The sequence below is a fragment of the Dipodomys spectabilis genome, unplaced genomic scaffold (assembly GCF_019054845.1).
Source record: "Dipodomys spectabilis isolate Male_0828 unplaced genomic scaffold, ASM1905484v1 ptg000092l, whole genome shotgun sequence".
NCBI lineage: Eukaryota > Metazoa > Chordata > Mammalia > Rodentia > Heteromyidae > Dipodomys > Dipodomys spectabilis.
The window spans coordinates 15068166-15080736 of NW_024870769.1; the positions used below are offsets into that span (position 1 = coordinate 15068166).

The 12571-nt window shown below is 44.9% G+C and overlaps 1 protein-coding gene and 1 non-coding gene across 2 annotated transcripts in view; one reads left to right on the plus strand and one right to left on the minus strand.

Moving 5' to 3' along the window:
* LOC122112124 (zinc finger protein 268-like) overlaps positions 1-704 on the plus strand; it is a 32431-nt gene extending 31727 nt beyond the window's left edge. The window contains exon 6 of the mRNA XM_042684968.1: positions 628-704. Coding sequence (XP_042540902.1) covers positions 628-643 — 16 coding nt within the window. The 3' untranslated portion in view covers positions 644-704. The remainder of the gene's footprint in view (positions 1-627) is intronic.
* A 10428-nt stretch (positions 705-11132) lies between these two features.
* LOC122112234 lies at positions 11133-11251 on the minus strand. Its single transcript, XR_006148130.1, has one exon. It is a non-coding gene; the product is annotated as a 5S ribosomal RNA (ribosomal RNA).
* Positions 11252-12571: the final 1320 nt, after the last annotated feature.

A 12571-nucleotide genomic window follows, 5' to 3' on the forward strand; every position in this document is an offset into this window, starting at 1 on the left:
TAATATTTATTTATTTTTGTTGTTTTTTATTTTTTGGGTCCGGTTGTGGGGCCTGAACTCTGGGCCTGGGGGCTGTCCTTCAGCTCTTCAGCTCAAGGCTAACACTCTACCACTTGAGCCACAGTGCCACTTCTGGCTTTTTTCTTTTTGCTTATGTGATGCTGAGGAATCGAACCCAGGGCCTCAGGCATGCAAAGCAAGCGCTCTACCACTGAGCCACCTTCCCAGCCCCTATTTTAATATTTAAAATTTTATTGTAAACACGATGTACAGAGTAGTTACAGTTACATTTGTCAGGAAATGAGGACATTGCTGTTGGAAAGTGTTATGCAATACCTCATTTTCTCTCCCTGTTTCCCCCAGGATAACTTAATTTTTATGTGATGCTTTTCTAAATTTGCCATATGATATACAGGTTGATATACAATCTAATATGAAGTGTACATCACTATTATAGACACGAATTTGGAATTCAGTCATTTAAAACTGGTATTTAAAATCAAAAGCACATATTTGAGGTCTTCTTTAGAATTGATGAGAAATAAGAAAATAGGTTCAAAAGTAGCCTTCTACCAGGTTGTGTGAGATCATTACACCAGACCAAAGTTCTATATTCCCCATTGACAGGACACTGTGTTCCTAAACCTGAAGTGATTGTTAAGCTGGAGCAAGGAGCAGAACCATGGCTGGGAGAAGCCCTAGATAAGAATATCACAGGTGAGTCAGCATTTGCTGGACATGGATGTTAAAAAGAGAGAGCTCAGAAGATGTGACTATATTGAGATGTTCTCGTTCCTATCCCATCTCCTGGATTCCTGTGTTCCTGATTCTTTCCAGCAGGTACTAGGGTAATGGATGAAGACATACTATAACTTTGTAATAACATCATAAGAGGAGGAATGAATGTAACTAACCTACATGACTTAATAGACAATGTCTCTCCTTTTTTTGCCTCTATATCATCAGATTTTACCAAGGCTAGCTTATGGGAATTACAGGAACAGATCAAATAGGCATATTCTAAGCAATAAGAAATAAGATATCGGGGGGTTGGGAAGGTGGCTCGGTAGAGTGCTTGCCTTGCTTGCATGATACCCTGGGTTCGATTCCTTAGCACCACATAAGCAGAAAAAGCTGGAAGTGGTGCTGTGGCTCAAGTGGTACGGTACTAGCCTTGAGCTGAAGAGCTGAGGGACAGTGCCCAGGCCCAGAGTTCAGGTCCCACGACCAGCCAAAAAAAAAAAAAAAAAGAAATAAGATTTCAGAAGGCAGTAATGTGAGTACACAAAGGCACTTTTCCTGTCTTTGACAGGAAGATTAGAAAAATTGATCTTGTATAAATCAGGTGCCTGTAATCCTAGCAACTCAAAAGGCTGAGATCTGAGGACTGTGGTTCAGAGCAAGCCAGGGCAGGAAATTTTGTGAGATTCTTATTTCCAGTTAACCACCAGGAAACCAGAAGTGGCACGGTGGCTCATGTGGTAGAGTGCTAGCTTTGAGCTGAAGAGCTCAGGCCCAGGCCCAGAGTTCAAGCCCCAATACCAGCACCACAACCCCCCCCCCCCCAAAAAAAAAAAAATCCTGTCTTAAACACAGGATAAAGAACCATAAAACAATAAGTTTTCTGCTAAGATCAGTCACTCTGCAAATATTCACAGTTCCCATCGGGATCAGGGTCCCCATACTGTGTGTGGCAGAAAAGAAGTTCTTTGGACTCAAGTCCAAGTGAACCAACACTAATGGGGAGCATCCTAAAATCTGTGTGAGAGTATTTAAGGTTAGCATTTCTCTTTTATCTTTGGAACCCATTCTGAAACAAAAAAAGAAAATGGAAAACTTAAAGGAATTCCATTTTCTGTTAACCCTGAAGATAGATGGTATCAGGAACTAAGGAGGACAGGATATTTGCAGCCTCAGATAAGTCAGAAAAGAAACTTCTCAACGGTGGAGCAGAAACCTAGGATTCAGAACCAAAGCTTTTAAAAAATGTAACCAAGTTTGGGGGTCTAGTGTGTTTGGGCAATGCTATGAAAATAGGAATGTGGAAGATATTTTTTAGAACATACAAAAAAAAAGAGACTTGAAAATCCCCATAGGTACCAGGTAGAATTTTCTGGGAGGAGAGTTTCTCAAAGATAGGCATGAATCCTCCCTTCAGGAACCACTCCTGATTAGGTGACAGGTAATTTACCCTTTTATATATCCTTAGGTTCTCTGAACCTGGAACACATGTTGTCTTCAAATCTAAAGGTTTCAGAAGGAAAGTAGCACATAATTTTTGCAAAATATATAAAAACTTCCCTAAAACAAAACAAAATTGAGCCGGGTGCTGGTGGCTCATGCCTGTAATCCTAGCTACTCAGAATGCTGAAGACTGAAGATCTCAGTTCAAAGCCAGCCCAGTCAGGAAAGTCCATGAGACTCTTATCTCCAGTTAACCACCAGAAAACTGGAAATGATACTGTGGCTCAAGTGGTAGAGCTGAAGACCTCAGGGACAGTGCCCAGACCTAGAGTTCAAGCCCTGCAACAGACCAAAAATAAAAAAAAAATGGAAAGAAAAGAAAGGAAGAGAAATAATTGGCAGATTATTTGTCTTCAGTTTAAAAGCAATAGCAGTTATTGAGTATTTTGACCAAATATTTCCTCTGATATTTAAACACACAATAAAACTTCAAGAACCAGAGAAGAATATGATTATATTAGTATTTGTTAAGTAACTCCTTAGGGAGGAATGCATTCAATTCTCATAATTCCATTCCTAGTAGTATTATCTTTAGTAAGTAGAATGGGCGGAAATGTGTTTACCTTTACTTGAGTATTCTCTAAGTAATTCTTGGATGCCATCATGATTTTAATCTACTTATTTGTTAAACATTTTAGATGTCCAGCAAGTAGATGGCTTCGGTGAAATGTGCCAGGAAAGTCCAGACAGACATCTGTTACAAGTCATAATCAAAAGTAGCAACATAGTGGAGGAAAGAGTTCGTTTTTTAGGTGTAAAAAATGAAACAAATCTTCTTACTACAAACCAGATCTCAGTGTACAGCGAGAAACTCTCTCAGGAGAGATACCCTATGAATATAATGAATGTAATTACCAGAAATCAGATCTCAGCAAGCCTCAGAGAACTCAAGCAGGAAACAAATCACATAAGTGTAACACATGTGGAAAGTCTTTCAAGCAAAACCCATCCCTCAATGTTTATCAGAAAAGACACAGAGGAGAGAAATCTTATGAATATAACCCATGTGCAAAGTCTTTCAAAAGGAAATCATAGCTCGAGGTGCATCAGAGAACATACAGGGGAGAAACCACATAAATGTAACGTGTGTGGAAGGTCTTTCAGCCAGATGTCTTATCTCTGCAAACATCAGAGCACACATACAGGAGAGAAACAATCTGAACGTAATGCATGTGGAAATTCTTTTGTCATCAAATCAAACCTAAAAAGGAATCAGAACACACACACAGAGGAGAAACCATATGAATGTGAGTCATGTGAAAAGTCTTTCAGCAAGATGTCTTATCTCCTCAAGCATCAGCTTACACATACAAGAGGGAAACCATATGAATGTAACACATGTGGAAAGTCTTTCACCCAGATGTGGTATCTCCGCAGACATCAGAAAACACACACAGGAGAGAAACCTTATGAATGTAACACGTGTGGGAAGTCTTTCATAATGATTTCACATCTCCGCATGCATCAGAGCACACACACAGGGGAGAAACCATATGAATGTAACACATGTGGAAAGTCTTTTGTCATCAAGTCCAACCTCACTAGGCATCAGAGAACACACACAGGGGAGAAACCATATGAATGTAAATCATGTGGAAAATCTTTTAGACGGATGTCACATCTCTGTAGGCATCAGAATAAACACACAGCAGAGAAATCTTATAACTGCAACACATGTGGAAAGTCTTTCTTATACAAGTCAAACCTCACTGACCATCAGAAAATACACACAGGAGAGAAACCATATGAATGTGACACATGTGGAAAGTCTTTTCTCATAAAGTCACACCTCAATACACATCAGAAAACACACACAGGAGAAAAACCATATGAATGTAACATCTGTGGAAAGTCTTTCACCACAAAGGCAATCCTTAATTATCACCAGCCAATTCATACAGGAGAGAAGCCTTATGAGTGTAACAAATGTGGAAAGTATTTTGTCTACAAGTCATCCCTCAGTATACACCAGACAACACACACAGGAGAGACACCATATAAATGTAACAGATGTGGAAAGTCTTTTCTCACGAAGTCATACTTCAGTAAGCATCAGAAAACACATACAGGAGAGAAACCATATAAATGTAACACATGTGGAAAGTCTTTTCTCATAAAGTCACACCTCAATACACATCAGAAAACACACACAGGAGAAAAACCATATGAATGTAACATCTGTGGAAAGTCTTTCACCACGAAGGCAATCCTCAATTATCACCAGCCAATGCATACAGGAGAGAAGCCTTATGAGTGTAACAAATGTGGAAAGTATTTTGTCTACAAGTCATCCCTCAGTATACACCAGAAAACACACATAGGAGAGAAACCATATAAATGTAACAGACGTGGAAAGTCTTTTCTTATGAAGTCATACTGCAGTATGCATCAGAAAACCCATACAGGAGAGAAACCATATAAATGTAACAGATGTGGAAAGTCTTTCAGCCAGAGGTCTTGTCTCTGCATTCATCAGAGCACACATAAAGAAACCATATGAATGTAACACATGTGGAAAGTCTTACTGAAAGATTAAAAATTAGAGTTACATTTTACAATTGCTAACTGCTGATTTTACTTCTGTAAACTTGCTTGCGCTAGCACTGACCCTTCCCCTCCCTAAAAATAAGTAAAAAGTTTCAGAGTCCAGATGCTGGCCCCGGGACAAGGTCTGTGGTTAAAGATAAAGAACAAAAGAGTATGTTTTTCTAAGCTCTTGTTTGAAAATTCCCCAAATGGGACCCAAGATAAGGACCATCTGGCGAGTCCAGCAAACTAGGTCAAACGTCAACCAATCACAAGCCTGTAACTATGTGAACTCCCCTCCAGGGTGACCGCTCCCCCTAGATTTGCCCTGAGCCAACCATTTTACGAAGAGTGTTACGAAGTATCCCGCATAGCAAAATGATTGCTGGAGTACACAGTGACTTGTAGATGGACCAATCCCGGGGCACCTGGTGTCTTATGCTAATCCTGTGGTTTTTGCCTTTAATAATGCCTGTAACCGCTGCTCGGTACTCTCTCCCATGCCAAGGCAGAGAGACCATTTGCGCAAATGTGGAATAAATTCCTCTTGCTTGTTGCATCTGCTGGTTTGGAATCTTGGTTTCTGGGGCGCCTTCCCGCAGACGAAAGTATCCCAGGAGTCTGGGGTCTTTCATTACCAAGTCACACCTCAGTACCCATAAGAGAACACACTCAGGAGAAAAGCCATATGAATAGCACAATTCATCCTTCAAGAGGCATAAGGGACACGCCATATTAATCGAACACATGTGGAAAGCCTTTCAGACATATCAAATCTCAAGCATCAGAGAACACAGAGAAAAGAAATATTAGAAATGTAACAAATGTGGAAAGTCCACTACAAGTCAAACCTCAGTGTTCATCTGAGAATATAGACTGGAGAGAAACCTTATGAATGTAACAATTGTGGAAGGTCTTTCAAGCAGAAGTTTAATCTGAGTGTGCATCAGAGCATTCACACAGGAGAGAAACCTTATGAATGTTGCAAATGTGGAAAGTCTTTCACTTACAAGTCAGATCTTAGCAGACATCAGAGTTGGCACAGGAGAGAAGTCACCAAATCAGACAGATGGAAATGAGGATTATAAGAGTTTTGAACTTTATTCTGAGCCACCTTTTAACCTTGTACCTCCTTCATAGAGCATCAGAATTAGAGAAGTTGATGTTGAGCAGCATACTTTGGTGAACTATCTGATGGAACTGTCTATATTAGATTATGAAATGGTGCACTTTCCTCCTCAAATTCCAGTAGGAGCTTTTGCTTTGCCCTAGAAGTTCCTAATGATGGTAAATGGACACTACCTCTTCAGAATTACCTGTTGTACACTGAGGAATCTCCCCTTACTACACAGCACCTTGCTAAGGACATACTCATGGTGAAGGCGGCTTTCAACATGACTCTCAAGAGCAAGTATGTGAGGCTGGGAAGATGGCTGAGTGGTAGAGTGCTTCCCTTGCATGCCTGAGGCCCTGGGTCCAATTCCTCAGCACCACATAAGCAGAAAAAACCGGAATTGGTGCTGAGGCTCAAGAGGTAGACCGCTAGCCTTAAGCTGAACAGCTGAGGGACAGCACCCAGGCCCAGAGTTCAGGCCCCATGACCAAAAAATCAAAACCAATGAGTACGCTCCATCTAGGCTTGTCAACAGCATTTTAACACAGGTGAATTCTACAGTAGTTCAACATTTATCCAGAGCAGGGGTCAAAGTGTAACTTGTGACCTTGAGTTAGAATACTATGATAATAGCTGCAAATAAAATTGGCACCATGTGTCATTTTTTTAATATTATCTTACATTGTCTAGGATTTTAATGAAGGTTGTGAAATATTTACTATTAATACCTTAACTCATCTGAATGTAATTACTCTAGGGGATCCCAAATCTCACCTTAGCCCAAACAATCATATTGACATGACATCTTAACTCTACCTAATGCTAAACCTAACCCAATTCTGACCCTAACCACAGCCAAAATGTAAACCCTAACTGAACCTCAACCCTCACACCTGATTGGAGCGTTCAGTCGAACCTCTGATCAAGCCTCATTCCATTGCTAATGCCCAGCCTAGCACAACTTGTGATCCTAACTCTAAGCAGAACCCTAGCCTTATTACCTAAGACCACTCAAAACCCTTGTCTATACTGCTGAGGCCACCAATAAGCCTAACCTAAGCAAAAGCCTCACTCTAACATGAAGAGGCCTTCAAACAAAGAAAAGGGTGGTCTGTGCTCTGAATCTAACAATTCCTGAGTCTAGCACCATTGGTGTCGGACATGCAGGCAATGCTGGTTTCCCTGGCCTCCTTTTCCCTGATCTATCATCTTTTTCACAGTTCTAGAGACATGAAAAGGTGTGTGGTGCAATAGGTGGAATTAAAAGAATAATGAAGCAGCCAGTGTTTGTCTATTTTCCCAGTCTGGGAATAAAATTATGGGCCTTGCGAACGTTGGTCAAACTTAAGCTAACAGAACGCACCACAGACTGTGTGGATAGCTCAGTGGACCCATCTACCCATCCATCCAACTAAACAAAGAATTTAAAAAGCATCAACAACAATACATTCAAGCTAGCAACCAAACCATGAGGTGTCCCAGAAATTTTTTTTAGAAGCTCACATCTAATTCTTCCTAGACAGGCGTTTCAGTACATGAGCCACAACCCTAACAGTTGTTTTTTTCTTGGTTCTTCTTTGTTTCTTTAGATTTTGTTTTTAATGACTTACTATTCAAAAGGGGGCAAGGTTTGGTCACAAGTCCATGAGCAAAACAAGGACATGTGCCTTTTAGCTGCCCAGAAGAAGCCGGTTGGACCCTAGATAAGGCCTAGCCCAGGCCCAGACGCCCTCTCTCTGCGCTCTGCTCTCTCTGCTCTTTTCTAGCTCTTTCCTCTCTCTTTCCTCTCTTTCCCAGCTCTCTCTCATTCCCAGGCCTTTCCCAGCCACGTGGAGTGCCAACCTTGCCTGGTCCCAGCAGGTCTACTGAATAAACCTACCCCTTACCTGAATACCACCTGCGTGCTGCTGTTCTTACTCGGCTACCTCTTTTTAAAAACCTAACATAAATGGTGCCGTGACTCGGATAAAGGGCTTAAAGTCAGGATAGGTGGGATTCCTCTCTGGTTTTTTTTCCTCTTTTTTCTTTTTCTGTTTTTCCCTTTTTGCTCTGAGGAATACCCACAGTTCTGACGGCCTTTTTCGAACCCGTCTGTCTGCTGTGGACACAGCACATCGATACCATTGCTGCCTTCATATCCACATCCACACCATTTCTCTACTCTGGTGAGTGAAACTACTCTCTATGACTCTCTGTTGCTCAGTCTCTGTTCAGATGTGGCGCCACGCCAGAGAGCTCCGACGGCCTTTAGCTGAAAGGCCAGTCACCTCTGAAGCCGAGGACGCTTGGTTTTGGGGGCTTGGCCATTTCTCTCTAGAGGGCTCTGGGGGAAGTTGGTACGCCGCTTCTGCCTGGTCAGCTCTCCTTCATTCACCAGACTGACTACTCATTTAATGGGGTGCTACGAGTCACGCCTGAGCCGTGAAACCCCTTTGAAATGCCTCTTGCGCTCCCTGGAAAGCCAGAGCGCCTCATTTTTATGCCATTCTCAGATGTACACAGTTTTTGCCACTGCAATGGTAAATGATCAGAAGTCTGTTTACTTTCGGGCTCTCTTTGCTCTCTCTGCCATTCATGTCCAACTTTCCCTATCTCTCCCTTTCTCTTTTCTACATTTTGGCTTGTTCCCTGAAGGGTCTGATGCAGGCTGGGTCCTGGGGACCGCCCTCTAGGTTCCCTCTCAAAGGCTAGCCAATGTAGGCTTGATCTATTTGTTCAGGGTTTCTTTGCATTCTTTCAGAAATTCGCCATCTTGAATTCTCCATCTTGGCCACATGGTGGGTTAAGGGTTTGGCCCCATCTGACCCTTAACCTTCCACCAAACTTACTACGCCATCCAGCTATTCTAAGATGCCTTGCTAACAAGTTGCTCTTTTCACAGGCCCTGGCAACTGAGGCCCAACCATGTGATGTGGTTTGTTAGCAAAGATGTCTAAACATTGTTGTCAAAATTTTAGATTTTGAGTTTTGCCTACATGGTTCTAAAATACTGGGCATATCTGTGCTATAATTCTCATTACATCTAATGAGTTTTGTCATTTCAGAATATTTGTTGGCAATTCTTGATAAGGACTAGGTAAGCTCTACTTGTTCTATTTGATCTCCTTGTTGCTTTAATTGGAAATAATAAAGGGCTTTTGTGGCAAAGATTGCAGTTCAAAGCCAGCCCAGGCCGAAAAATCCCTAAGACTCCATCTCCCAACTAACCTGCAAAGAGCCAGTCTGGAAGAATGGCTCAAGACTCTACTCTGCAAGTGGTACTATAACTCAAAGTGGTTCAGTGCTAGCCTTGAGCAGAAGTGCTCAGGGACATTGCCTAGGCCTTGAGTTCAAACCTCCTTGAATACCAGCTGGGAGGGACAAGCCATCCCAGCAATGAGCACGTAGACTCAGCCAGTCTGGGGAAGAAGGGAACATGGAGAGGAGTAAGAGGAGATGATGTCACATCAGCCACTTTGTGCCTGCCCTTTCAAAATTAACCAGAGCTGGGAGATTAGTAGAAGTAAGAAGCCTGCCCATCTAGTGTCCATATCTGTCTACCTATTAACTGGACAAGAATTTATATTCTTGCCTTTGTTACCTGACTTCTCCTCTACCTAGTCACCAGATGTCAGAAGTAGCTAGGGACATTTCTACCAACATTTTCAGCCCCAAGTCCTTCTCTTGCCATTTATTTGCTCTCTAGTATTTTTTTTCCAGCCCCTCAATGCTCATGAGACTTCTCCAGACTTCATCTAAGGACTCACGCCACCAACGGACAGCTGCTGCTCACTGCCTTCTCTGGGAGGAGACCAAATTCCAGCCCTATTGTCAACGCCCCTTGTCAGCAGGAAGTAGCCAGAGCGAATCCACACCCTATTTCATGATTATTAAAAGGCTGGAATGTAAGGTCCGCTCCTGGATGGCTAGCAGACTCCACCCTCCTCACAGCAAAGTCTCCACCCAGTACCTGCCTTACCTAGGCAACTGGGACACCTGGAAGAGGTCGCGTATGAATTTGATGTGGCCACACCTTTCTCCACTGGTACCCTAGATAAGGCCTAGCCCAGGCCCAGATGCCCTCTCTCTGTGCTCTCTCTGCTGTTTTCTAGCTCTTTCCTCTCTCTTTCCTCTCTTTCCCAGCTCTCTCTCATTCCCAGGTCTTTCCCAGCCACATAGAGTGCCAACCTTGCCTGGTCCCAGGAGGTCTATTGAATAAACCTACCCCTTACCTGGAAAAAAAAAAAAAGCCGGTTGATGGATAATGCCTGCACTATCCAGATCTAACATAGATACACAGGTCAAGCTAGCACTGTGTCACCCAGAAACAGGAAGCTACCCATGGCTTCTGCTTATCCAACCAAATAAAAGAAATAAGTGTGTCTGTGTGTATATATACATATATATGATTTAAGTTGGGAACTCAACAAACTAGCCTTGAGCAGAAGTGCCCAGGGCTCTGTGTTTTTCTGACAAATCCTCCTCCATCTTAAAACACTGTGTTGCCTGAGAGTTAAAAATATAATCACTAAAGTGGATTTGCAAGGTGCCCCACCTACCATCAGTGTACAGAAAGGACTCACTTGACAGGTCTTTGACCCTAATGGAGATAAAGGTTGAGTGTGTGTGGAGCAGGTGATTGTCACTGAGGGACTCAGCATGTCAGAAGGTGTGTAAGCATGTGTGGAGAAGGGAGGGTGACCGGTGCAGGCTGGAGTTGTGAAGAAGCAGGCTAAGGTGGGCTGGCTTTGATGAAAGAACACTTGAGCCAAGCCTCATTTCAGTGATTGCAATTCATCTATTGAAGGAGTAGGCATCCCACATAGAGAAGGTTGGGCAGAGCCACAAAAAAGCCCCTCAGGTAACCCACAGGAAGTCATGCCACGCAGTAGAGGGGCGGGTACGGGTCTGGCCGGGGAGCTGCAGGCCACAGGCTAGATGTGCTTGCAGCCAGAAGCTAGAAACCAGTGAGCTAGGCAAGAGCAGTGGGGGTGTGAGGGGTGGGTGTGAGTGCGCCACCGTGCGGAAGTGAGGGGTGTGGCACGGGCCTGCGGTGTGGTCAGAGTGTGTGGGGTGGGCAGGGGCTCCCTAGGCAGGGCTGTGAGCACAGTGGAGCTAGGGTTTGAGTGTGTGTGGAGCAGGTGATTGTGACTGTGAGGGAGTCAGCGTGCCAGGAGGGTGTGTGAGCATGTGTGGGGAAAGTGTGCAGAAGGCAGGCTGAGTGGTGCGGGCTGCGGTTGTGAAGAAGAAGAAGCCCGGTGGAGGCAAAAGCCTACAGCACCCGGTATTCCCAGGCGGTCTCCCATCCAAGTACTAACCAAGCCCGATCCTGCTTAGCTTCCGAGATCAGACGAGATCTGGCAAGTTCAGGGTGGTATGGCCATAGACCCCTGCTGGTGCTGCGCACAGCCCCAAATGCTGCTTGCCACCTCTGCAGCCTCTGCTCTCCATGGTCTTGTCAGCCTCTGCCTCTGCCTCTGCCTGCGGCTTTCGGCTCACACACACCTGCTGCACCTGCTTGCTCGTACAATTGCATCGAAGCATGCTCGCATCAACGCACGGACCAACGCAGCCTCTGCCAGCAAGCCAGGCCTGCTGCTCTCGCTGCCCAGCGCTCTCTCCCTGCCCAGTGCTCTCTCCCCCCTTGCACCCATCCTTCCCCACACACGCACTAATGCCCAGAAGGAGACCGGGCCGATTTCCCAGCGACTCACTGCCCTGCCCTCCTACCCCACAGCCTGCCTGCGTCAGCCTTGCACATTCAAGCGCTTAAGGCAAGTGCACTTGCAAGGCTCCCCACCTGTCTTCTCTGCCAGGCTACTGAGGGACCGCTTCCATCTCTCGGTGCATGGCTGTGCATTTGGCTGCTTCCCGATGCTTTGCATCTCACTGCGCTTGCCTCCCTCCCTCCCTCACCTCGCTTTGCCCTCACCGGCCATGCACTCAGCAGAGGCCTGGGCTTTGCAGAGCATCCTGGAAGTCACCTCTCTAGTGCCGGTGCAGAACCACCTAACCCAGAAACCTTGGTCCACAACTGTCCTCAGGACAGGCCCATTCCTCACCCCACCAGTAACCCTCACCCAAACCCTCAACCCCATGGAGTAGGTCTACACCTAAGCTCAAACCTATCCCAAGTCTCACCCTAACCCCATCTTCCATACTGAAATCGCACCTGACCCCTGTCCCCCACCTCTTCCCTAAACCTCACCTAACCCAAGCCTAAGGCCAATGCTGACCCCAATTCACAGCCAAAAGCTGAAGCCCAACGGAACCCCCGCCCTAACACCTAATTGGACCCTTCAGCCCAACCTCTGATCAAGACCTGCACAGCAGGTCTCTAGATGCCACCAGGGCCCCAACCCAGCAAGGAAAACCAGGGAGGACAGGACTCCCTTGGACGGTACATGGAATGGGAGGTCCCCAGTGTGGGAAAGCACGAGCGTGAGGCTGGTGCCTTGTCCTTTTTCTGTCCATCCAATCCAGCCTTGCCAGCCTCCTGAAACCACTGTGACTCTGTGTTTGCGCGAAGGGAGGGGTGATTCTCTCCCTAAACCAATTGCTTGCTAGTGATCTCTCTGTCTTTCTCTCTCTCTCTCTCCCATCCCAGACTTGCCTCGAACCCCTTGTGTGGCTATTCTTACCAATGTAATCCTGTTAAAATGACCTTTAAGATGGAGGAAAAAGGATAACTAACTGGGAGGTGGGTCT